General features: G+C 38.8%; 2 protein-coding genes and 1 long non-coding RNA gene across 18 annotated transcripts in view; 2 read left to right on the plus strand and 1 right to left on the minus strand.

Moving 5' to 3' along the window:
* raph1a (Ras association (RalGDS/AF-6) and pleckstrin homology domains 1a) overlaps positions 1-269 on the plus strand; it is a 79,561-nt gene extending 79,292 nt beyond the window's left edge. Inside the window, exon 17 of the mRNA XM_079617535.1 lies at positions 251-269. The gene's annotated coding sequence lies outside the window, so the exon portion shown is untranslated. The remainder of the gene's footprint in view (positions 1-250) is intronic.
* Positions 270-1,801: 1,532 nt separating this feature from the next.
* On the plus strand, positions 1,802-12,497 carry LOC307001269. The gene is made up of 3 exons (XR_013798195.1): positions 1,802-1,883; positions 7,317-7,406; positions 12,365-12,497. It is a non-coding gene; the product is annotated as an uncharacterized lncRNA (long non-coding RNA).
* abi2a (abl-interactor 2a) overlaps positions 9,013-27,462 on the minus strand; it is a 32,024-nt gene continuing 13,574 nt past the window's right edge. Inside the window, exons 2-13 of one of the 16 annotated variants that reach the window (XM_079617552.1) lie at positions 25,739-25,906; positions 23,206-23,382; positions 23,018-23,035; positions 22,370-22,467; positions 21,097-21,246; positions 18,320-18,441; positions 17,157-17,363; positions 15,790-15,948; positions 14,340-14,426; positions 12,370-12,540; positions 10,762-10,804; positions 10,037-10,185 (exon numbers count right to left, since the gene is read on the minus strand). In XM_079617552.1, the coding sequence (XP_079473678.1) occupies positions 10,170-10,185; positions 10,762-10,804; positions 12,370-12,540; positions 14,340-14,426; positions 15,790-15,948; positions 17,157-17,363; positions 18,320-18,441; positions 21,097-21,246; positions 22,370-22,467; positions 23,018-23,035; positions 23,206-23,382; positions 25,739-25,906 (1,416 nt within the window). In that variant the 3' untranslated portion in view covers positions 10,037-10,169. Of the gene's footprint in view, positions 10,186-10,761; positions 10,805-12,369; positions 12,541-14,339; positions 14,427-15,789; positions 15,949-17,156; positions 17,364-18,319; positions 18,442-21,096; positions 21,247-22,369; positions 22,468-23,017; positions 23,036-23,205; positions 23,383-25,738; positions 25,907-27,462 lie in introns of all 16 variants that reach the window. The other 15 variants (XM_079617546.1, XM_079617538.1, XM_079617548.1 and 12 more) reach the window with 15 other exon arrangements.

Consider the following 27,462-nt stretch of genomic DNA (forward strand, 5'->3'; position numbering starts at 1 on the left):
TATGGCTATGTCTGACCGGCAACAACCACAGGGAGACAGTAATGACTTAAGAGTTGTCTTACAACAAAACGTCCACATTTGAAAAGGCAACTATGTATGTTTTCCTGGTGTGTTTCTGTAATAATTATTACAAATTGGTGCCAATAATGAACGTTGGAGCTTGACAGATGTCACTATGCTGTTGTTGAGTGTGCAAGGAAAAATGTGTGTGACCATTCTTCTTTACACTTCTTTTGTATTCTCCATACAGATATGGATTTGGAATCTCACAAGGGTGAGTAAATAATGACAGAATGATCTTTTTTGTGAATAATTATTGTAGTGAGTGTTAAAGGGATAGTTCCCATTGATTTTGCATGGGCAACAAATACAATGGAATTCAATGTGAACCCAAACTATATAGAAACCTTATTCAAAATATATTTTATGTTCCACAGAATGAAGAAAGTCATACAGGTTTGGAATGACATGTGGGTGTGAGTAAATAATGACAGATTTTTCTGTGAACTACCAATTGTAAGGGTTACACATTATGGCTTGGTTGACTATAATAATTATATTAATATAACCACTAGAGGGCGGTAGGTTACTATGTGAAACTGCTTGACTACTTTATCTGAGGACATATTTGGTTAAATGTAGCCTACTCTTGTATGTAAATTATGTTTTGTTATTATAAAAAAAAAAAAAAACTTCCAGAGATCGCTGTAACATGCAGATAAAGATGTTTTGAAGAAAAAAAAACTTTATCTGAGGATTCATGAGGCTGCATTAGCCTACACATAAATATAAATATATTTTTTTCTTATTTTTTTTAACATATAAATTATTACCTGTTAATAACTAATAATGTCTTATTATTATATTAGTTGAAATGATCAATGTGCAGCTTAATATTTTAGAGGAAACCATGAAACATTTTTTAAGGATAAAAAAACTATTCCAAAGTAGGCTACAGTATTTATTTGAAATATAAATATTTTATAAAATTGTCACTTTTGATAAATTTTATTAATCTATCCTTAAAGTCGGCTATTAATTTATTCTTCAAAAATAAATAAATATACTAACCCCAAACTTTTAAACAGTAGCCGAGCTAGTGTAGCCTACATTGCAAATATAAAAATATCAATCTGTGTATTATTTAAAGGGGTGGTAAAATGCCATTTTCACAAGATGTAAAATACATCTCGGATGTCCCCAGAGTGTATGTGTGAAGTTTTTGCACAAAATACCCCACAGATATTTGTATATAGCATGTTAAAGTAGCACCTTTTTGAGGGTTTGCAAAAACGCACAGTTGTGTGCCTGGCCCTTTAAATGCAAATGATCTGCTGCAGAGCTCGTGTGTTAGCAGCTCTGCGATTATGCTATTTAGTTTTTTTACACTGTTGAAGAGTTGGATTCCCATGCTAAACATGGACAACGTTTCAAAATATATACATTTTTATATATTTATATATATATATATATATATATATATATATATATATATATATATATATATATATATATATATATATATATATATATATATAACAGATGTTGTTTATGCTCAAACAACAACATTTCACACTAACTAAAGTAAGAAAAGTGAAATCATACTCAACCACCCCTTTAAGACATTATACGATGTCGAATGTGCAATAATAATCATGACTATACACAGAAACCCGTCTTAGCTTGCCTTGATGTAGGCCTACTCATAGATACTTCCATCCCTTGACCTAGGGTTATATGGGTGTGGTTGGACTTGACCTTTAAGCTCCACCCATTATGTTGTCGTCAAGCTCCACCCATTGGCTCTCGCAGCACGAGCCCATGCGCAGTGCGCATCCCGAGTCATGGCCACAACACAAATCGAGCGGAGCGGCATTCATGAGGTAACGATAGGTTTATCTTAAGTTTCCGGATTGTTTTGCATTGCTGTCAAATTAAACCACTATTAAATATCGACATAGAGCCAGTCTAACTTAGGCAATAGCCTGGCAACAAGCGTTAAATGGCGTGGGCGTCGCACACGTGCAAGTTCGGAAATGCCACCTGACCAAAATTATCTCTCGAGCGAAAGTGCTGTTTTCCAGAATATCAGGAAGATAGCAAATGTTTTAATACAACAGTTCAATAAACCGTAAGCTTATATAACACATTTAGGGGTTTTTCTCAATAAATTTCACCAACGACGAATATTTGAATCCCTTATTAAGACTTGCCGCCATCTACTGGCGGTTTTGGTTTCATATAGAAAATTATCATAAAAAAATTATTTATTTTTTCCATTTCATATTTATATTCAAAATGGGAAATTTAAAATCTCGTACAATTGAATAATGCAACTGTAATTGGAGTGTAAATGCATCTAAATAATATTAGTTGTAAGAATGGTTATTTATTTTATAGACATCTAAAGCATGCTCAGTCAGTGTTTCATTTTTTAGCTGCTTGTTGCCTGTGGTCATGATAGCATATAGTAGTTGATGCTAAAATACTCTTTGTAAATTGGTCATTTTCAAGAAATCTGTTAAATATTAAACATCATTCCCATTCATTATTCTGAGTGTATGGGTATGGTAAATAAATATGCAAGTAATTTAAAGATGTTCTACTTCAACCCAGCTCCTCTGCTCTACAGTGTACTAACTTCATTTTGTGTGTGCAATTTTAGTGTGTAATTTTTCCCTCTTTGAGCACCTATCCCAACAACAACAAAATTAGGCTAAAGCTTTTTTTTAAATCACTATTATGTGTGGTCCCTGCCTCCCTGGTATATTCTTGGTTCTCTGTGATATGAAATCGATACACTCCTAATTTTGCTACTTCTATTGAGTGTATTTTAGCTTTTATTTTTAAATCACTACACGGCCTAGCACCAGGGTACTTGGCTGACCTTATACACTTCCACAACCCATACAGGTCTCTTAGGTCTAGTAACCTTGGATTGCTCTCGGTGCGCAGATCAAGATTGAAACATCGAGGTGACCGAGCTTTTGCAATAGCAGGCCCCAAATTATGGAATAGCCTACCATCATCAATCAGAACAGTATCGTCATTTGCCTCTTTTAAACTGAAGCTTAAAAACCATTTTCTTAATGTGGATACTTAACGCGCTCTCTAAATCTTAACCGTCTCTCTTTTCTTCTTTGCAATGTATTATTTATTCTACTGCTTGTAAACTGCATTATCTGTTTTTGCCGTTTTATTATACTGTATTATCCCTGTTTCGATTATTCTGTCTTGTTCAGCACTTTGGTCAACCATGGGTTGTTTTTAAATGTGCTCTACAAATAAATAATGAAATTAAATGAGTGTACATTTCAGTATTCATATTCTGTCTTTTGTACAAATATATATTTTTCACACTATATGGGTGAGTTTGTCACAGCGGAACCTACCATTACAATTTATTGATTTATTTATTTTAACACTTGCTAGCCTATGATAGGTTTCTCAATACTTAGGTCACTTAGTTGTTTTTTCCAAAACCCTTCACACAGTTCTTACCAACGTTGAACTTGGCACAGCAGTAAATTTCCCACCCAAAATGCACTAAACCTACCAAAACACTTCATTCATGTCTTAAATCATGTCTTAAATCAACTCATTCTTCCATAACACTAGCAAAGTTTGTCACCCAACTAAGTTTGTCCTCATAAAAACACTATCAACTGGTAGCATTCATTAGGGCCCAAGCCTTGAAAAGGCGAAGGCCCTATTGTTTTTCTAAGCATTATTATTCTTCTTCTTCTTCTTTATTATTATTATTATTATTATTATTTTACTACCTTTTGGGCACTTTTGGGGGCCTTAACGTGCTCAAAAACTCTTGAAACTTTGCACACAGGTCAGAACCTGCGGCCATTAGGGCCGCGCTGAAGCTGGGACCCGGGCGTGGCAGGGGGGCTCGGCAGCGCCCCCTGGAATGGGATTCAAAAACATGTCCATATCTCAAACACGCTTGCATGTAATAATATGAAACTCGGTACACGTATAGATCTCATCGGGCCGAACAACTTTCGTGCTCTAAGTTTTACGCCAGTCCAACAGGAAGTCGGCTATTATGGGCTGTATGGAAACGCATGTTCTGGCATTTGAAACACTTCTCCCAGAGAATTCATCCGATGACCACGAAACTCGGTGTGCATGAAGTCAAGACATGGAGGATGCTAAATTGCGAGGGGATTTTTGATATCTCGAACGGTTTGGCCGTGGCGAGGAAACGAATTTATGGCGAATATTGGAAACAGGAAGTGTGTTATCACATCCTCATACATTAACTGATCTTGATGAAACTTCAGCAGTGTGTTCGCTGTAAGAGGCCGATCACATGGATGTGACTATTGTGAGTCAAAGTTATAGCGCCACCAACTGGCAGCAGGAAGTGTGTCACTTTCAAAATGCTTTGAAATCACCCTCTTATTTTTACCGATTTGCTTCAAACTTCATCTGTATAATGTAAACACACGGCAGATGTGGACCTGTGAAAGGATTATTGATATCTTAAATACTGTTGCCATGGCAACGCATCAAACTTTAATATTCTTTTTTAAAGTTTTTGAGACTCTTAGCATACTTAAAATTGCATGAAACTCGACAGACACTTTACATTTATTGCCTAGTACACTTATGCAAAGTTTCAGAAACGGGCGTGGTAAGGGGCTCAGTAGCGCCACCTTTAGTCAAAAATGGGGTATTAGTTTTACCTACAGTAACAAAAATCGGTATTTATATTTATCTCCCCGAGCCGGACAACTTTCTAATTTACAGTCATTAGCTCCGACCAACAGGAAGTCAGATATTTTGGTTTGAATGTGATTTGATGGGAATTTTGCCAGTCTCTCTCAGTGTCTGTGTGTGTGAGAGAGGAGGGGGGCTTTATTTTAACCCTTTCTCTACTGTGTGGGACTTCTCGGGCACTTTTGGGGCCCTTAACGTGCTCGAAAACTCTTGAAACTTTGCATACAGGTCAGAACCCCTGGCCATCAGGGCCGGGCTAAAGCTGGTACCTGGGCGTGGCATGGGGGCTCAACAGCGCCCCCTGGAATGGGATTCGAACACTTATTCATGCAAGCGTGTTTGATATATGGACAAGTATGAAACTCGGTACACATATAGATCTCATCGGGCCGAACAACTTTCGTGCTCTAAGTTTTACGCCAGTCCAACAGGAAGTCGGCTATTATGGGTTGTATGAAAACGCATGCCCCTGGAATTTGATATACTCCTCCAAGAAAAATGATCCTATCGCCACCAAACTCGGTCAGCATGAAGTAAAGACATTTAGGACGCTAAATTGCGGACGGATTTTTGATATCTCGAATGGTTTGGCCGTGGCGAGGAAACGAAGTTATGGCGAGAAAAGAAAAACACAATGTGTTATAACGTCTTCATACATTTATTGATCTTGATGAAACTTCAGCAGTGTGTTTGTTGTAAGAGGGCGATCACATGGATGTGACTATTGTGAGTCAAAGTTATAGCGCCACCAACTGGTAGCAGGAAGTGTGTTACTTTCAAGATACTTTTGACTAAAGTGGTGGGGTTATTTTTACCTACAGTCACAAAACTCGGTCTGTATATTGTGCTTATCGATCCGGACAACTTTCTCATTTACAGTCATTAGCTCCGACCAACAGGAAGTCAGATATTTTGGTTTGAATGTGGTTTTGTCTCTCTCTGACAGAGATCCCCCTGCCATTCTCTCTCTGTGTGTGTGTGTGGGGGGGAGGAGGGAGGGAGGGAGGGAGGGAGGGAGGGCACACATACAGACAGCCCCCCCTTTTCTGTGTGTGTTTGGAGGGGAGCAGAAAGACTCACACTGATACAAGCTCTAAAGCAGACTTCTTCTCGACAGTCAAAGCGGGGTTACGTTATTGCCCGTCGTGCACAGGAACCCGAAAGGCAACGGGGTGGCGGCTTTTTATATATATATATATATATATATATATATATATATATATATATATATATATATATATATATATATATATATAATATAGCTGCAAGCAGCGATGGAGGGCCCAAGCCGGTGGCACCGCCACCTCGGTGCCTTTAGTGTAACTAAAGGCACCAGGGTGGCGGTGCCACCGGCTTGGGCCCGTAATCGCTGCTTGCAGCTATATTTATATATTTGTACAATTATTTCTTCTGTACAATTTCTTTCCAAAAAGAAATGACAGCTCTCTACTGTTTAGCATTCACTGCATTACATGGTCCATGTTTACATTACAGTACAAAATTATTCCTGAATTGTATAATTGTAATCAAACTGTGCAGGCGTTCAGCTAAATCTGATTGTTTTGAAAGTATTTCATTTTTTAGATTTGGTATAACTGTAGCAATATGGCATATTGCTGTTTTGTTAGAATTTGAACTTTAATATTTTTTATATTATACTGTCATTGAATGTATTTATGCCAAAGAAATGATAAATGATCCACAGTTTAGCCCACATAGACTGATGTGCTCACTGTGTGAAGTGTTTTGAAATATTGTCGCAAGTATTAAGTGCTAGCTACTAAAAAAAAGAATATACACTAGCATAGCCTATATAATATATATATATATATATAACAGATCATAAAATAAACAAAATGTTAAAGGTTTTATAGGTGACATATAATTAATCACTTGTGTGAAATTACAACAAAAAACACATGACAGCATTTGCCAACCTGATGTTTATGAACAAAACCCTTATTCTGGGAACTGTTTTTCTAGTATAGTAAACTCTTATCTGAATGCATGCTAGTATAGTTCAATTTTTTCCACTAGTTATACTGTAATGTTTGGACATTGTCCAAGTCTGAAACTGGGTATAAGAGGGATCAAAAACAAAAGCGTAATGAGGAACGAATTAAATATTAAATAGAGGTTCCCACACTTTTTAATTAGTTGATTTCCTCTTGTTCCCCAGATTATAGCAAAAATATGACAATAATGTAATTCTTTTAACATTATCCTGATAAAAAATAAACATACAAAACCACTGCTAGAGAAACACAAACACTGACAAACATTTTCTCCCCAAACTTCTGATAAACAGCACTGCTCATTTGATATCTTGTTCTCACAGCAGGGACACTTTTCACAGAACTGAGCTTTGATTTGCAGTTTTCACACAAACATTCACTTTTTTGTGTGTTGCAATTTTTGCTGTACATATAGCTACAACATCCTTTCAGAATAATAATAAAAATGTATATAACTGTATAAAGATGTGGAGTAAATCCACAGGAGATATAAACATGTTAAAGATATAGTGGTTGTAGCGTCAACCGTCACAGCAGAATAACTGCTCTTCTTCTCTGTCTCTGCAGCGAACAGCCTGTGGGCGTCTGAGTGTGCAAACCTCCAGCACTCTTACGTACGTCTCAAGCCATCTGGACCCCTGTTCACTGCCAAGTTACGTAAGTCTGAAAAAGAACATGGGCGTGTATCCCAAACACTGAGCTCAACTCCATCTGAGATGACATTTCACTATAAACTCCCCTTACCACATTCATCAATAACAGTATGGAAAGAAGTCAAAAACAGAAAGCTTATGGTCAACACAATTTTTCACTTTTGTGTCTGGACCCATACGGCTGTCTTTTAAGAAAGCACTGAAATGTGCCGTTTTAGAGCGATCGGGCACAATTTACATGAAAATTACTAATAACGGGAAGGAAAAGGTTCACATTTAGAGATCTTGCACATTTAGTTTCATCCTCACAAATGGAAATACTGATGTTCATACTTTTATTTAGTTATATACACATATGTTGGCACACAAGAATATTGAGTTAATGGGCTTTGATCGATTACAAAAATCACTATATTTATGTTAAAATATAAATATTTGTCATCTCTCTGTGCTGTTTGCAGTGATGTGCTTTTAAACTAAGCCATCTGAACGTCACATTTTGCCAGGTATTATTGGAGGGATTCGCTCACCTGGCTCTACCCTGCTTTAAAGAACCTCCATCTGTTCTTTACATAAGATTCAGATTCGTGATGGAGGTATAACACAATGGAGTCTATGACTTTAGGTCCTGCAAAATGGAAAACTGTTTTAGTAGCAGGAGGGAAAAAAGATCAGTGATTGTCAAATAGTAGCTTATACACTTTTTGAATAACATTACAAAATGTCACAATATATTTAATATAAACATTTATAGAGCACCCAGATTAAAGCTATAACGTTTAGACATTGTCCATGTCATATGAAAGTCTTAAACTGGGTATAAGAAGGATCAAGAACAAAAGCAGAATGAGGAACTAATTAAATACAGGGTTCCCACATTTTTTTGGACGTTTCTTAGTTCGTTTACCCAAAAATTAAAATGATTTAATTAATTACTCACCCCCATGTCGTTCCAAACCCATAAGACTCGTTCATCCTTTTAACACATCAAATCCAATATGAATTGAGCGGGTTAGTCCAAATTTTCTGAAGAGACAAATTTGCTTTATATGATGAACAGATTGAATTTAGGCTTTTGTTCACATATAAACATTCAACAACTCAAACATCAGTTATATGGTAAACAGAAGCTCAAGCATGTTCGCTTGATGTGCGAAAACCAGTGAGGTTCATTCTCGTGTTACGCAGCACGTTTGAGCGTCAGCAAGAACCAATGAGGTTTGTTCTCGTGTGTCAGGCAGGTTCGGTTGAGCTTCAGTTTATGTTCGCTGATCAATGTTTAAATGTGAATAAAATCTTACATTAAATCTGATCGCTTCAGAAAATTTGGACACAAAACTATGACTGAATTAATTTAATTAACTTTTTGAACCGTCAAAGTAGTAGTTGTGTAGCTGTCAATGGAGGGACAGAAATATCTCCGATTTCATCAAAAAGATCTTCATTTGTGTTCCGAAGATGAACGTAAGACTTACGGGTTTGGGACGACATGATGGTGAGTAATGACAAATTTGTAATTTTTGGGGTGAACTAACACTTTAAAATTTTCTGATATTTCAGGCTTTCCAATAATGTGGGAATCTTGTAAATAAAATAAGAAAAAAATGAAATGTAAAAATGTTTGTTTTATTTTTATTAAGCATGCAGTCTATGAGGCACTACATACACTTAACAAATAATAACCAATTGGTTAGCATCATTCACTGCACAATATTTAAAACAAACAAAAAATTAAAACTGTTCATGAGGTTATTAGATATGTCTAGTACTGCATGTGTGGTAGGGCTGACTGAGTCTCATAAGGAAAGATGTATAAAGTGATCCATAAATGTAAGAAATATTTAATGATGGTTAAAAAAAAAGTTAAACCTAGGGTGAGACCTTTATGCAAACGAGACAAACCCTGCAAAGACACAAATTATACTTTGGTCGCACAAATATTTCAACAAACTGGCTGAAACAGATTCTCTTAGATGGGAGAGTATAGATATAAATCAAACAATTATTCAAATAAACACTTTACTGAGACAAATTAAAAATAAACTGTCACAACATGAAATAAATACAAAGCAATTTCTCAATTTTCACTTTTTCTGTTCAGTGCCACACTTTCATTTTTCCTCAAAATACGATTGTAATGAATTCCCTTTTTGAACGTGACTTCACTTTAAAACACCATGAACCCACCTCGGGCCGTTCAAAAAATAAATCCGTTTCAGAGACATCAGTCAGCCCCAGTGCTGCCTTCCAAAACACTGCAATGCTGTGGAATAGGCAAGGCTATGAAATACAAATGTACCCACTCCAAATCTAGCTTATGCATATCCACAACTCCAAACGCTGTATCCTTCATTCAAGGTAAAAGTAAACATGTTATTGGCTTTTATTTATATAATTTTAGTTCTCTCAGTCCTTGGTGCAAAAGTGTGGTCTGTAACATCTGGATGTTCATCTTGATATTGCGTCCTTTTTTTCAGTCGCAGAACTCGTCTGTGAGCACAGCCTGTTATTAGCATGGTTTGTATGCACACATGCACTCTTCTGCAGTGTAAGATTAGCGCTGGTGGGCGTTGAGAGGTGGAGGAGAGAGAGAGACATAGGACACGCTCACTCAGTGTAGTGCATGATGGACTCAACGTAGTTTCCAGGGAAGAGTCCCGTAGTACCGCTCATCACGCCTTCATACCAACCGTCATCATTCTTTTTAATTACATAGATGATGGCCCCCTCATGGAAAGACAATTCGTCTTCCTTGTCTTGCATGTAGTCATAGATTGCCACCACTAAAAGCAGGAAAAACAAAGAGACCGGCAAGTTACCACTGACCCATGCAGAAATTTGAGTGCCCATCATTCACAATTCTACACATTCCCACCACTTGTGTGTTTGTGTTCATTTTGTTAGCTTTCATATTTAGTCAAGTAAATATCTCACGACGATTGCTTTCATTTGAGAAATATATTTTTACATTTCATCAGGATAATTGAATTTCACCTATAGGCACAAATCAAGAGAATGTCAACCCATATGCATGGTTTATTTTACTCGTCTAGTTTCCTGATTTATTATAGGCTGTACCATAAATTAACACTCTCTACATTCTGAAAACTAGTCAAACAAGAAGAATTTCTCAGAAATTAATTTCTAGTAATCCAATAATTCCAAACTACATTAATGTTTTTCTATTAAAACAACAGCAAAACACAATTTTCACACAAATATAGTCGAGATCCATGTTTGGATTTCTTACAGTTGATCACAGATTTAGTCGCAGCAAACAGCACAAGTGGCTCGTGAAGAAACACAGACTGGCTGTATGACAGAGTGTCTAAAATGGAGATCGCTGAACTCCAGCTTACTCGTTTGTTGGTGTTTTCAGATCATCTGCGCTTCTTCCGCAGTCTTAGTCATAGAAAAAAAGGTCGTCAACAAGCTTTTTTTCATCATAGATTTCATTAACGAAATTAACACTAGTGTGTTTATTATATTTTTTTGCTAATTTAATTGTTTTCACTTGTAAATAAGATAATACTCTATCAGTGCCATTTAACACCCACCTTTTACAAATCATGGTGATGTCAACACTGAGGTCTCTCTTTATAACAAGTTTTTAAATAGTAGGGGTGTCACGATTCTCGATTTTTTAATTTTTTTAAAGCACAGGTTGCTATACCATTTTTAGACTAGACTCTTAGCAATATAATATCTGACCTTTGTTCGCAATGTACCACACTACATTGTCAAATTTAAAACATTTATTAACAACATAATGTAACAACAACTTGTATCGTCAGTCAATTGGAAAATAACCTGCAATCTAGTTTCTCTTTTGTAACTGCATTCTTCTTCACAGAAGATGAAATTCAAGTTTAACAGATAAATTATGTTTTTGTGGTGCCTGCGGAGATGCCCTGCCATGTTAGTCGTGCTGCCAGTGGAAGACTATGGTACACGCACATAGCAGAACTTGCAAACTGTGGCTTTTTTGAAGCGCGAACGTTGTCAACATAACTCACTGGAAATCCAAAATACTTCCACACCAGCACCTTCAGTGAAAGAGGAAGGGGTTCAAGTTCTGTCGATGAGTCTACTCTCCTGCATCTGCAGTTGCCTTGCTATCTTTTGACTGGCTGTAGCTAAGTTAAGTGGTTCGCACACCGGACGAAAATATTTTGCGTCGCGCAGCGCCACGTCTTTAAAGTTCAATCACATTATTCTCTATGAGTGTACACACCGGCGTCTGTCCGCGGCGCCCAGCAACGGCTCAGACTGCTGACTAAGCAACAATCATAACATAGTACAGACATGATCTTAATTCCATAATGTCCTTAAACATAAAAATATTGCTGGCCATAAACTGAGTGCGCGTCCGGTGTGCGATACCTCGATTGTCATAGCCAGGACGCGGCATGGTGTTGTGCACTTCTCGTCCGGCGTGCGACCCACTTTAGAAGTTGACTCGCAGCACTTTTTTTTCCGGACATGCCATGGGCCGTGGCAGCATTGATGATTACATTTTTTAATTCGAAGTTTGAGATTGTTAATTAATTTCGGTCGATTTCGATTTAAAATCGAAATCGTGACACCCTTATTAAATAGCATGTACTAACATTTAAATTAATAATTTGTTACAATGCACATATTTTGTACTTCTATTTAAAAAATACCTGCTTGTAATTACATCTATAATTAGACTGCAGACCCTTCCTTTACTTATCCTCAACCCACTAGACCAGTTTCCCACCTCAATAGCAGCACAAGTGTTTTGCAATCCAACATTAACACAATCTTCATTTACCTAACAATCTTTTTTTTTTTAATGCAAGCACTAAAGACACCTAATAAAGTTTAACCGAACACATTAAAATGTCCTCATGAACATCACTGTGAAGTGTGCTGTTATGCCCTATTTAGCCAATAGGATTGAGATTAATCTAACCAGCATCTTCAAAATATTTTCAGTGTACCTTTCTCCAGATAAGTTTGTGGAGCCCAGGGTGGGTCTTCTTCAGCGTAAGGGTCACTGTACTCCACCACAGAAGACTCTCCTTCCTCACAGTCTTCAGGAGGAGCTGGATTCTGTGTCTCCTCAAACACCGGCTCTTCTGAAGGGGGAGGTGGGGGAGGCGCATCTGAAACTGAGTGAGAGAGTAAAGAAATGAACAGGAGAAACACAACTCCAGATGAGAAGGCCATGCACGCTCATGGATCCATGCAGAGAGAGCAAGTAGTCAGTTATGATATGGATAGTTTACTGTGAAAAAGAAAGTGATAAAAGTTACACTCCTAATATTCTCAGATAGACGGATGCATACACGCATGAATGCACCTGTATTCAAATGTACCTCCAGTGTTTCCGCTACATTCATTCTGCCGTGGTGGGCCGCCACACCAAAAATCCTCCCGCCACGACTGCAGCTTCTCAGTGAGCTCCGATATTGTGCATATATTGCGGCATAAAAAAAACATGTAAAGTACCATAACGTTTTTGTGCACTATATTCCAAGACTTGTAAAGTCATTCGATAGCATAATGTGAGGTAAAAAATTATATTTAAGTCGTTAAATTAAAGTTAATGGAAACTCATCTCTCCTCAGTCATTCTCCATTCAGCATTCAAACAGCGCATCACATTCGGTTACGACCGCTACGTCAGTAATACGATGACACTCTCTCCAAGATCAAAGTTCCCATTATTATACTTTATTTGTAGATAAAGGTCTATGTAGGCCTATGGTTTGCATTAAATTACTTTATCTTGCTGGAGTTTATTGCGCATTCTAAATCATATTCCTCTCTCCCGGGTGTCTGTAAGATTACAGCACTGGAGTAGAGAGCACTATGAATTCTTCTTCATGCGCACTGTAACTGAAATTTAAAACTGCTCAAACTGTTGCATAGATTAGATATAATACACGAAGCATCAAATATCTCTTCGCTTTGTGCTTTGAACTTTTCAATGTAGCGCGCTGTGACTTTGCGTTGCTTCAAGTGCATCATTCGGCGCACGGGATGCGCATAATCGCTTTGCCGCTCTAAATTGGAGCCTTTCATATTAAAATTAAGGCTGGGCACAAACTTTTTTTTTGTTCGATTAATCGTTTTTTTAAATGTGGTCTATTTAAAAACGATTCTCAAAGGTTACGAATTGATTTTTTTCCCATATTTATTTATCTATCACCCAAAAGCCAGTATTAGTTTGCACTTCATATAGGCTTGCAGCCTCCAAGTTACAGCTGATGCTGTGAGATTTTATGTTAGTTTTATCTTAACATAAAATAACCTGATCCTGTTCGATCAAGGCATGAGACTGTTCTGACTTTTTCAATAATCAATTTTTCATCTTGCATCAAAATCCCATCTATTCACTGTATGCTTTTGAAATATAGAGTTGGGTTCTGTTTTAATGTACCCAAGTGTACCTAAAATAAAAATAGTTTAATATACAGGTTTGCAGCTCTTAATTTCTTTTGATTAATTAACCACTTGTAAACTTATGTTCACTGTTCTTTTTTACAAATATATGATTTTTGTGAGTCGAATCAAAATCGAATTGAGAGCTTGCGAATCGAAATCAAATTGGAACAACTGAATCGATACCCAGCCCTAATTATAATACTTAGGGGAGGTTTAAACACCTGGGGAAAGGGGGCGTGGCCCATGGGAATATCACTCATGGGCGACGCCCCCTCCCCCTGGGGAAATGGGCCTGCCACCACAGCTGGAAAAAATCCTAGAGGAAACACTGACCTCTGTCACAAAGTTGTCAGCTTGAGAGCTTTCTTAGGAAATGTAGATTTGTAATCAATTGACTAACCTAAAACAAGTAGTATAGGTATATTTTCATGCTTTTAGACAAGCTGCTTTGAGCTGAATGTGTGTATGTGGGTGTCTCTGAATGCTGGAGGGTCTCATTGGAGAAGCTCAAAGCCACTTACTGGTTTCCTGTACGCGAGCCACAAAACCCGTCAGTGGAAGCTGGGGTGTGATCTGCAGTATGGAAGGGGGAGGGGGGGCCACTGAGGCTAGTCCACAAGACCACAAAAAAAGCACAGAGGAAGGGGGGGGGGTGTGAGCAATTAACCAAGATAAAGAAAGTGAATGTGTAAGGGAAAAACAGAAGACAGTAGATAGTTAGTTGAGTGTGCAAACACTGTCTGACAAACAGGAAGTGGTTACCTCATAGCAGAAAGGATGAAGGGTGGATCTACACCAGCTAGAGAGGTTCAAACACTAACCCATCTATACATTAAAGTAACACTCTAACGACGTTAATACAACAATGTATCATTAAAGGTGAAGTATGCCGTTTCAAACTACCTTGCAAACTCCTCTTTGGCCCGTTGCGCCTCACCCAACTCAAATACAGCTGCTTGTGATGGCATGTCTCAACAGGTGAATGTAGGCTACTTTCAATAATATAATTTCCAGCATATTAGGAATACTTTTAGATGTGTTGCAGTGTGTAATGAGTAAGCAATTTAGATAAACACTGTTATAAGCGAGATGCTTAAGTTTGCAAACAAACAGTTTTTGACATGATGTGCCACAACTGTATACGACTAAACTGGTACATTTATCAATCAGCATGATGCTGTGTGGTATTGAAGTGTCCATTGTAGTGTTGCATCACAATGCCCTGATTTTTTTCTTCATGACCCTTTAATCTTTGAAGGGTTAAATGCAGTGAATTTTGCCTTGCACTTATATAACCGAATATCTTTTCCTACATCATTCATGATCCCATCCCACAACCTAGACACCCTCTGGCCACACCCCAAACTCTTGCTATAGGTTGAGCTGGAAAGAGATTGACTGATCTGAGTGGACCGCTCTTATAGGCCCTATGCACAGCTGCACTACTTCCTGAACTTGTGCAGGCTCCTGTTTCCTGTCTGCCAGGATTGGCCAAACTGATTAATCCAGGTGTGTCTGATTATTGTTGTTGGTCAGACACACCTGGATTAATCAGTTTGGCCAATCCTGGCAGACAGGAAACAAAGGAGCCTGCACAAGTTCAGGAAGTAGTGCAGCTGTGCATAGGGCCTATTGGTTTGAAAGTGCCAATATGTTTAAACTTTTGGGGGAGATAAACCTATGATTGGCTTACTAATAATAGTCAAAGAACTATAAACTGGGATAAGAGAATGTAATTTGACAGAAAAAATCATGCATGCACCTTTAAAAACAATGACAGAAATATTACTACAGGAAAAAAAATTAATGTGCAGAAATATGATGGTGTCAAATGTTAAAAGAAAAGAAAATCCAGGTGGGGGGACGGACTATGAGGTATTCATAATATCAAAGAACAAATTAAACTGCCGTTGACGAATAAGCAGAACTGGGTGTTTCTGGGACGTGAGGTATGAATAGTGAGAGCGGTACCTTGGTTCTGATTGTAATAGGGCCCTCCATTCTGTTGGCTGGAGGGCATGGGCGTCTGACCCATGATTGAGGGCGGCCGGCGATACGGCAGCGAACCTCCCACTGTGGGTGAGATCTGTCTAGGGACGGGCCTGTTCATGCTGTAGAACTGAGGAACACCTGCAAGAACAACACAGTCACGAGACAAGTTCATTTCTGAGAAACGCCACGATAATTCCTTAAAAGTGTTAAAAATAAATGAGAAGAATGTTAGGGGTCTACAGTCAGACCTTTTAAAGACAAGCATTTTTCCATAAAGATCAAATGGATCAATGGTACAAAAGCAAGCATGAATGTCATAAAAACTTCATGATCTAAACTGATCTGGACTGAGGTTTTCACACTAGCCACTGGATTCACAGACAAGGCTTAAGCCTAGTAGTCCCAAACTAAAATGCATGTTTGAGCGGTTTTAACTGAAATAAACTTGCACTGACATTTCTTAAAATATGTCAGTGCCATTGCTTTGACTCAAGATGCAAACCAGCTTTCTTTGAAAGGATGTTTTTACATTAAAAAAAATCCTAAGGCATGTTTATAAAGGCTACTTAAATATCCTAATTAAACTAGGGCCTAATACTGGCTTAAGCCCTTTCTGAAACCAGATCATCTTGGTGTGGACCAAAATTGGATTCATTTGGTTGGTGTGAAAGAAATTTTCTGCTTGACAATGGGCCCTGGAGTAGTTTCACAAGGACAGTTCACAATCATTATTTATACGTTTTGGAAATGTTGTACACATTTTGGTTACACTGATTGTGTTAGGGGTCAAATTGACAGCAATGTAAAAAAAAACATTTATTGTAGCTTGTCAAACACTAAAACATGAAATGTATGAGAACTTTAGTAGAAAAATCTAGAGTTTTAGTCCCCCCCCCAAAAAAGAAGTGTGAAACGATTTTTGTTTTTACATAAATAATTGTTACTTCTCGCCAAATTGCAGGGAAACCAACGAGGGTCCACCACAACCAATTGACCCCCACCACAACAGACTTTCCAGATTTTTAACACTTGTTCTCTGTCAGCAAAAATAGTTCCAAAAAGATCCCACAGCCTACAGCTTTGTGGGTCATCAAGCAACAGAGAAACGTGCTGCTAGTAGAAGTCACATTGGTACTTTTGTTGATGACTCAAATGTACCAAGTTAGAATTGTAACAAACCAACAATGAAAACAGCTTGAAAGACTCAATGAGGAAACAATATGAGCAGGACACAAAGAACAAAAATTCACCACAGAATAGCATGATGTCTCAGCAGGTGTGGAATGACACGAGGGTAGAAGGTGTGACTGATGGACTGGAGATGATTCGGGCAGTGGCGGACTCACCTGTCTCAGGGTCGGTGTTGGATGTAGCACTAGCTGCAGTTGTAGTGAGGGGTGGCTGGGAGGTAGGAGAGCCTTTATCTGGGGTCAGAGAGCTCTCGGTGGAGTCGAGAGATTCAGGGATTGGGGGTTGTGTGGGGGTTAAGTTAGAGGAAGTGAAAGAAGGCTGAGTGGAGTTAGTTGGAGCTGAAGGTGTGCTGGCACTAACAGCTTGAGGGTAAAACGAGGAGAGAGGAAGGAAACCAAATCAGAAATGCCTTTGCATTTCACATAAAGGGAGGTAATGTGGGGGCATGATTGAAGAAGCGGAGCATAAAAAATCACAAATCTTTTCTGAAGACTACTTACATCAGGGGTATCCAATCCTGCTCCTTGAGGGCCACCTTCCAGCACATTTTAGCTCCAGCCCCAATTAAACACTTTAACCAGTTAATCAAGGTGTTCAGGGTCACTAGACACACCCACACAGGTGTGTTGCAGTCTGCAGGACAGTGGCACTTCAGGAGCAGGATTGAACAACCCTGATGTTACTGTTGCATTTTTTTAAATGTTCATTTATAACCTTATTCAGAAAAATCCTTGTTTCAGTCGTTTGAGAGGAACTACCATAGAAATTGCTGAAATACACCTTTTCCATACCTGGAAGTGAATAATAAAGTGAAAAGAAGTCTATTTTACGTTATTCTACTAACATGTGTTATATTCTACAGCTGAAGCTATATGATAGTTTTGTGATAAGACCAATATCTTTAACTGCAAATTTTGACTTGCAGCCATTGAAAACTATTGTATTTATGATTTATGGAAAAATATATATATCAGTCGACACAAAAGAACAAGAACTATAATTTCATTGGTATTGCTTGTAATATCAACAGACTAGATTTTGAATGCAAGTTTTTCAGTGGAAATATAACTAAACTCTTTTTGTATTCCACAAAAAAAAAAATCCATAAAAGTTTGGAACAACGAGGGTAAATGGATCAACATTTTTATCTTTTGCATGAACAGGTTTTGTTTTTTAGTATTTGATCTTGGATATAAAATCAGATGTTAGCAAGATCATATCACACTTAAGCAATAACTTATTCTAAATTATCAAAAAAGTAGAGAATATGTGGTATATATGTTGTTAAGTGAAGTCAGAGAGGAGATGAAGATGTCACCTGGGAAGGCGCTGGGTGGAGAGGGTGTGGGCACAGCGATGGGAACACCCACACTTCCGCTCCCGCTGTTTTCACGACTGCTACTGCGGCTGCTGGGATGACTGCCACCACTGCTCCCACTGCTGAACAGATTACACACCACATGTACATGTGCCTCATGTTATACACACTCATGTCATGTAAGAGCTCTCAAACATACACACACACACACACAGAGAGAGAGATACATGGACCAACAGCTCACACATGACAAAAACACACTTAGACACTGAACCAGCCCATGCTATGTTGCTATAACATAAAGAACATGAGATGGCAGCATTTGTGAAACAGAATGAACAGAAGCAACAGCAGACACTTTGTGGCCAGAAAAGCGCACTCACCAGCTCAATTCTGAAAAGGCAAAAGCTGAGCACACAGACTGCATGAAATAATGTGCTTGAGATGCAGAGAAAAGAGCAAGAAGAAATGCACGTGTCAATTGAGTGCTTTTCATCTCTCTTACAAAAAATGATCTCACTCCTTGTCAAAGCCAGGTGGATATAGAGCTGAAGCAGTTGAAGAAAAGGAGCAAGACGCACGTTACATGGCTGAATTTTATTTTATTTTTTTATTGTCTGCGTCTTTAGATCTAGCAGCAATAATTAATTTCTTAAATGTTGGCATGAAATGGAAATTCACCCATCTATTTTTGAAATGCATATTATTGTTCTGACTGCTAACAACTGAAAAAAAAATTAACCAATTTTTTTATCAAAATATCATGACTTGATCTTTCGGTGGAACAACAGACTTCTCTCAGGTAATGTATGTCGGACTTCTCCAATCTTTAATCCTCTTAAATCCCCCTTTCTTAAGATCCTGATATACTCAGGGCGAAGTTCTTAGCTTGAGCAGTGGTTTTCAATCATGGTCCGGGAAACCCACTGCTCTGCACATTTTGTATGTCTCTTATATGGCACACTTAGTTCAGTTCATGGAGCTCTCAACTAATAAGCTGGTGATCTAAATAAGGTGTTGTAAATAAGGGAGACATACAAAATGTGCAGAGCAGTGGATCCCCAGCAACAGGATTTGAAAAAAAAAACACTAGCCTTGAGGTAAAAAGAAGCTTGAAATACCTGGTATACTGTTAGCAAACACCCCGAAGCCACCTGCACGGCTGAAAGCGGCGTTTAGATGATTATGCAAATATGTGCTGCATGGTTTCTCTCAATAACAAAATAAAACGTACAACAAAAATGACAGCAGTGACAAAACAGCAGTTAAGAAAGCATCTGATCATGTTTGCATCAGCTCTGCAATTCAGCGCACCAGTCAAGACATGTCATGTTTATTTAGCACTTTATATAATCGATCGCTGTACAGCAAGCAGCTTTAAAGATTAAACATGAAAAACAACTTCAATTTGTGCTATAAAGCAGCTCTTCATGTTTTTACTCACGTCTGACATTAACAGACTGAACAGAAAAAACGGATCAGAGAATTTTTCCACGACAAAGATGGAGTCCCAGAGCCCATCTACACATTACGTAATTGCCATGGACCAACGGTAGTTCCCAAGGGTTTACCAGCCAGAAAAGTTAACTGTCATAGCTTATCCAAATTGTGTGCACAAAATAGATGCTGAACAGTCAGATCGCCATCGTGCTAATCACTGATTACGGCCCTCCAAAACCAAAAGTAGACGTTTCGCCTGAAAATTTGAGAGGTTTTCGGTGTAATTATGAGGGGGAAATGGGATTAGGACACAACATAGGCTGGACTCAAAACCTCCATCCTTGAAGTGCTAATGTGTCAAGAGCATGTGTGCTTCCATTGTGCCAAGGCTCTGAACTGTCTGTAGCCTCTGCAAGATTAATGCTGAACTCTATCATCAGATAAGTTGTTGATAAACATTTAATGTTCTCAAATTTGAATTTACATTTATATGATACAAATGATCAGTCCCTCTAAACTTTAGGAGGGAACAACCATTGTCATTTGTCATAGTCAAGATGTTCAATAACATTTCCAACTAGCAGACAGATGGGAGAGTGCTGGGAGAAACGGCACCAAATGCTCTTCTTCTGATGCTGCACTGAGTGACAAGCAGTGATCCAGAGCATGTGGGAGGACACTCACTTGCTCAGATGAAAACCGGAGAAATGCTTAGGAGTGTATTAAGGTATTCCTGTAGCACAAAAAAGTAGTAAAAAAAAAAAAAAAAGGGCCGCTAACAACAAGGGCAGGTTGTTGTAAACACCCCTATAAAACACTTTGGCTAAAAGTGTCAGCCAAAAGCATAAAAGAAGATTTTACAGGCATCCCTGCAGATGGCACAGAGATCAAAAGAGAACAAGTGAGCGGTTACATAATTTCATGCACAGAAGAAAAGGTCGGAGCTTCAAAGACCTTGTTCTGCGATGTACTGGACTGAAAAATCCTCAGGAAAAATAAAACGAAGGAAGTAAAGTTTAAGATGGGAGACATCTCGATGAAAGAGAGGCTCTGCAGTCATCTGAGAGCATCTTCAGGCGTCTTTATCCTCCATAACCGATGATGCGTTTATGTGAGCACTGCTAACGTCACTCGCAACTGGTTGCCAAGGTTTCAGATTATGCAATTGTGCAGACAATCAGCGATGCTTGTTTTAGATGTGCTGGGGAGAAGCAATGTCTCTCAGCAAAAGCAACTAATCAATGCTAGCTAATAAATACACATGTACATACAGTGACTATAAGTCAGTGGATGCCGGTGGAGAGCGGTGCGAGAGAAGAGGATGTGGGTAATGGTACCTGTAAGTGCGGTTCCTCTGATTAACAGATGCTGTGCGTACAGGACTTTGCTGCAGGATGGGCACTGTATTGCGTGTGGGACTCGGGACATAGTCATTAGGCACCACAGGAGGCCTCACTGGCTCAAGTGTCCTGTAGGGGGAGTGTCTCCTGTCAAGAGAGACAGCAGGTTATCAAACTTAATCAGACAATTACTAGCCTAGAAAACTGAAATATTTGCTGCCATGTTATACATAAAACTGGTTTGCCTGATTTAATGGCTGTTATTCTCAAATTATATAACCAGGATAGAGTATTACTGCAAAGACTGTTTTTACCTCTCAGTCAAGCCCAGTAGGCAATTCAATTTTAGCCCATCTGCGTTAAACTTATTTTTTAACTCAATTACAGGTAACTAAGCGTATCATTTACAAGCCATTGGCTAATTAAAGGCATTTTAAGTTGCCTCATGAAATTTGGTCGCATATGCGAGTGATTTACCGTACTCGCATTGTAAAGGGTTGTCATGAAAAATGTCACAATGCAAAAATATCTAATAAAATCTTAATGGTGCTAAAAATTTAGTTTTTTTTACACATAATTTTATTTTTATTTTTTATGCCACTGACACAAATATACAGCATCTAATGAGGAAATATGCTTTAGTTGTGTTATGTTGCAGACCTGTCCATTAAGCAGTACACTATCTGGCCTGCAATGACCAGCCGCCATGGGGCTACACAGGGAACCAAAAGAGCACCAACCTGCACAGCTAGTGTTCAGAAAACAGGGCAGGACTCAGTGCTCAGAAATATCAAGCTCCGGCTTAATGAACACTCTTTAAAGATTGAGCATATCTGATCCGTTTCATAATCCGTTTCAGTTTCTCAATTTTAGATGCCAAAGCACATTTAACACGCTTTTTTATTGGCCCAAATGTAAATCTGGCTGTTCACTGGCATAAAAGTAAACAGGGATGTGAAGGATAATGTCATCTGTGGGGATGAAGCAGAGTTTTCCCTGAGGACAAAACTAAAGACATGACCTACACAACTCGACTAGAGACACGTCACATCATGCTGTGTGTGACCTACACTGAAAAACAGGCTTTTACTAGGAAATGAAAGCCTCACTGATGTTGCACTAGAAAAAATTTATGAAAAACACTAAATGATCTAATTAGATGAAAGGACCCGAGTATAAATTATAACAAAACAAAATCTTCAAATGAGTGGTTCACCACCACAGATTCTTTCAGTCGTGACCTCTAGAGCTACATGGTCTGTATACATACCCTATGGTGCCTTTGCCTGACATCGGCGGGCTGGGTGGTTTCTGTGTGGGAGGTGTGGTGCGAAGAAGGCTGCCCATCTTCATGTTCTGGGTGTTGACCTATGACAAAATCAACATCATAAATAGCCTTTAGCTGTGAAATATAACATCTCAGTTTCACGGTAGAGGAGGAAAAACGGCATCAGAGTTGACAATGGCCTAGGGTACAGCCGTAAAAAAAACAGCTACAGAGAGAAAGACAGTGATAGATAGAGAGTTCTCATTTCGTTTTTAGAGAAAACAAAGAAAAGCTCAAACAAACAGAACAATCAAACACGCCAACTTCTGAGCCACATGCAACAATTATAAAATGGTAGGGATGAAAGAAGAAACAGGGATGATTGCCAAATGGTTGTTCAATTTCGGACCTGCAAAATTTGCCAAGTCAAACTTAAATATTATTTACTCCTCGATTTATAAAAAGGATTACAGAATCTCCAAATCAGCATTGACTAGTTATTTTGCATTTCATGACGGCTTAATACTAAACGGGTCAAGAATGTAAGTGTTCTCAGTCTGTATTTAGGTCATAAGTATGAACTAAGGAATCAAACCTTATTCCTTCTCCATTCATGTCACCTGATCGTAGGACAGCTGTAAAAGCCCTTACCTTGAACTTAAGCAACCACTTAAACCAAGAGCGAAGCAGAGAACAGAGGTGAGAGGAAGCACAGAGAGGTTAGTGACACGTCTCGGACACAAAGAAAACCCACGTTAGATTTTGCCATTTGTTAGTTCAAAACAAACATGTTAGTCAGAAAAAGGTTTTCTCCAGAGGCTGGTGAGCTTGTGTCCTACCTTCACACCATGACCGATATCATCCAGCGCGCTGTAATCGATAGGTTTGCGAATGTACCGCACCGGCCTTTCGGGATTGGCTGGAGCAATGATTTTATGAGTGCGGGAGGTGTTCTTATTGGTGGTGAGGATGCCGATCTCCCGCCTCGCCACCTTTTCTTTATGGATGTCCACTGTCTGAATAGTAAAAGAACAAAGACATTTCAGATCTACTAAAACTAAACTGGATCATTCAGAAATCAGGTTTGACGTGATTCACAACTACAACCATATTCACATGCCAAAGCCAAACATAATAGAGGTCATTTACATATTCAGAAGTTTTAAAGCTACAGTGGCAAAAATGTATTACGCCATTGGAGCAGGAAACATCTTGAGGAAAAAGGATGGCCTGAGTTTGGCCTCTTTAAAATTCATAGTTGTGAAAGCAGGTCACAAAACACTATGTAAGGTCAAAATATTAAAGCATGCGGTTGTGAGAGGCCTGAAATTCCTTTCGGCTGAGTACGGTTTCATTTCACATGGCGATTATGGGAGAGAATCGTGTCAAAAGCACTTCATGAGAAGAGCTGCATTAGATGTTGTGGCGCTGTTTAATCGCTTTAGAGCCCATGCTGTTGACAGCTGTTAAATAAATAAAAATATGACGAAACACAGAGGGGGATAAGCCTCTGCTGCTGGCATCTCAAACACAGCTAAACGATTTTCAGCATTAAGTGACAGTGATATGGTAAATAGGTCTCGAGTCCAGAGCAGCAGCTGAGTCCACAGATGAGGGCAGTGGAGAAAAGATCCATAAGAAATGTAAACGTACCAAATTTCTGATCTGTTTTGCATCCATCGCTGCCTAATAAATGGCTTTTTTTATCTCTTCATCCATATTTGAGGTCCTAGGCCTGGTGCGATAGTTCAGCCGCAACACCGGTTACATCACTTGCCCACCGCGGCACCGCCCCCACAGTAGTTTTGATTTTTATAGTAATAAAAATAATTTAGTTTAGAACAGACACTACAATTAAAAACTGAATGGGTCTGCTCAATTCAGCGTGAGCCGAACGAGAGTCATCATCAGCAGGAGTCAGGTTTTGCCTCACTGACTGGCAAGACGATGACAGAAGATTTGGTTTCAAAGCCATATGTAAAAATGCCAATTTAAGCGAGTTTGTCATTGTACTGTTTTTTTGTTGTTGTGTCCATTGAGAATAATAACGAACCCACCATTCAAGCAATTGCCAGCCCTGAATTGGGGCTAATTTGAAAGTGAAAGTAAAACGCGCACAGGCATTCATGGTGCTAGTCCACTGGCACGGAGCGAGTGAAGCAGAGAGAGTGTTTTCAGTTCATTCCAATGGAAGCTCAACGCTCGCTCTGCTCCGCACCGTTGTGAACGCCCGTGCGGCCGTGTGCATTTTAATTTCGCTTTCAAATAAGCGATTTAAAAGCGAGGTGCAAAAGAGGGAAAAACTCCCTAACATTAGCTCATATCTTTGGTAGGAACAAAACACTACAGCAGTTGCACTAGAGCCCTGCAGTTACACCGAAGCTGAATTACAGTTCCATACAGGCTGAGTCTGTGGGATGCAGTTTAATTACAGAATCAATGAGATCGACCGAAAACTGACTGGACACGGGTGCTGTCTGATCAGCAAACCAAAGACAAACAAAAACAAGACAATCATTAGTAACTGTACATTAAATGTGTGGTCATTCATGAAAACAATGTTTGATCAGAGCAATAGGCCACATTAAAGTGATTTAACTTCCGTGAACAGCTGTGATTTGCACAACATGAAGCGGATTTACCACAGTCTAAAGATTTCTACACTTATTTTAGTGTCAGAACCATTTATAGAGCGTTTTATAATTTCTCTTTTACCTAGTCTTGCGTAGCCAGACCTTCAGACTGACGGCAGAAGGTCTGGACTCCATCGCAGCTTTCATTGGCCAAGAGGACATCTGACTGACATGTAAAGCAACCGATCACACAGTTTGTTTTGTTCCGCGTCATGTTTATGGGCATGAAAATGTAAAGTTGATGTCCCCTACGATAACAAACCGATGTGCATCTAATGAATGACAAATTCAAGAATGTCGTGCAAGCTTACTGCAACAATGGCACTGTGAACTTCACATACTTTTGAAAACCCAGCGTTAAACTGATTCTGAATAGTGCTCATTATCACAGTTGTAAGCACCATGGCTTTCTTCTTCCATGAGGGGGTTTGGCATCACAACGGCTTTGTTTCCAGGCGGACTGTTAAAGAATGCAACACACGTATCCTGGAACTCCTGTAGAACTCAACCAATCAAATGACAACTTCTAAATTCCCAAAGTGTTTCCCATTTTATGTGCCTTATGCATCAGAACTTCAGCCAACAGTCCGTGGGCATGACGCCTGACGGCTGAGACTACCTTTTACCTAAACCAGGTAACAGTCATTTACGTCTCACCTCTTAGAGCCTTCAGTCTTCCTCCAGTAAATAGCCCAGAGTGTGAGAGTGTAAGAAGGGGTGTGGTGTGTCGCTAGGTTACCTGAGAGATGTGGTTGATGGAGGATTCCATGCGGCGCAGCTGGGACGCCTGAATGTCGAGCATTTGGAGCACATTGTTGGCAAGCGTGTTGATCAGGTAGGCTACGCTAGCCAGGGACTGAGTGGTGTAGTTCTTGGTTTCCTCTAGAGCGACATGCTTGTCTGGAGACTGACGGAGAAACAAAAGAGTAACAGTCACTGTGCCATTCAATTTGTTCAGCCATTAAAACAGTTTCAGAGTCAAACTGTGCCACTGGAGTACCTGGAGTGATTTGTCCTGGACAATTAGTCTGAAAGTCTTACTTCAGCGGATCTCTGTGACTGGCTTTCACTAAATATTTGTAGCATGTCTCCATTCCTGTGGATTAACTTGAACTACGCTTTTGCTGAAGCTTTTCTTTTGAACAAATGACTGAACAAATGGCAGGACCCCTCCTCAACATAGTTGTCCGAAACCTGACAAAGCAAAATTGCTATTGCAAACTAAAATATTTTTTACTGAATTGATGTTTAATGAAAACAAATCAGAATCAAAATGGGATCTTGTAAGTCAGAATTAAGCCAAATCAAATGGATAATTTTTTTTTAAAAAGTGTTCACAATCTGTAAGTACAATAAAGAGCTGCTTCATTGCTGACAAATGGTTTGCAAGTTTTATTTCTTACAATGGTTTCATGCATCTACCTCATCAGTGCTTAAATGAACTCTCCGGAAGAATTGAAAACAATTTCAAAGCTTTTTACAAAACCGTTTGATCAATTATTACATCAATACCAATTTACGAATTTTGCAATTCTGGTTCTAATTCTAAGCAGCTGATAGAAAACACACGAGATGACTGCTGAAATATTATCAGGGGAAATAATTTTCAGGTCAGCAAACAGTAATCTCCACCGTCAGACCAGGATTTATCAGTAATATTTCACTGGGACACAGTGCCAGTGGTATGTTACTGGGACTCATCCCCCAGTAAAAAGGGTCTAGCGACGCCCCTGGTGTGGAATGTCAGGATCTAAGCAGTTCTTCTGTGACATCAAGCTGCACAGTCACATGACCCAGGCTTTGATCCCAAGCCTGACAGAGAGAAAGCGTATGTGAGTGTCTCTGAACACAATTCCTGTCTTTGTCCCAGGACGGTACCAGGAGGGAACAGTCCCCACATATAACTAGACATATTTTTGACAGTGCTCTATATTATTGAGCACATATATGTAACAGACCACTCAACGAGAGCCCACTGTGGAACCCGAACTACCCCAAACAAGCACACAATTATTAGGTTGACTAATGAAGAGTTTTTCGTGCCAGACAAGAGAGCAGTGTTGCTAATGCTGTTATTGATAGGTTAGCAGCAATATCAACCAGTTATTTCACAGTGTAATTTAATGCCATTGATAATTTCTTTGAATTAAAACAAATCAAACTAATATAAATACAATTTTTACCCATTCCATCCTAGAGTTAAAACCACCACATTCCTTTAAAATACTTTATATACACAACACTGTTACAACAGCAATATTAGACACCCATGCTAAATAGTTATAAATTGTTATTTGCTTATTTAATAATAAAATATATCATCAATTATTTAATTATTTAAATTTAAAGTCAGAACTCTTCATTTATAGCAAATTTGACAACAGATGAAATTAAATTACCTTTATTCAACATTCACAAACTTCTTTAAAAGAGAGTGGGCGTGATTATCAGCTGATGCAATAT

The sequence above is a fragment of the Phoxinus phoxinus genome, assembly GCF_949152265.1.
Source record: "Phoxinus phoxinus genome assembly, chromosome: 7".
Lineage (NCBI taxonomy): Eukaryota > Metazoa > Chordata > Actinopteri > Cypriniformes > Leuciscidae > Phoxinus > Phoxinus phoxinus.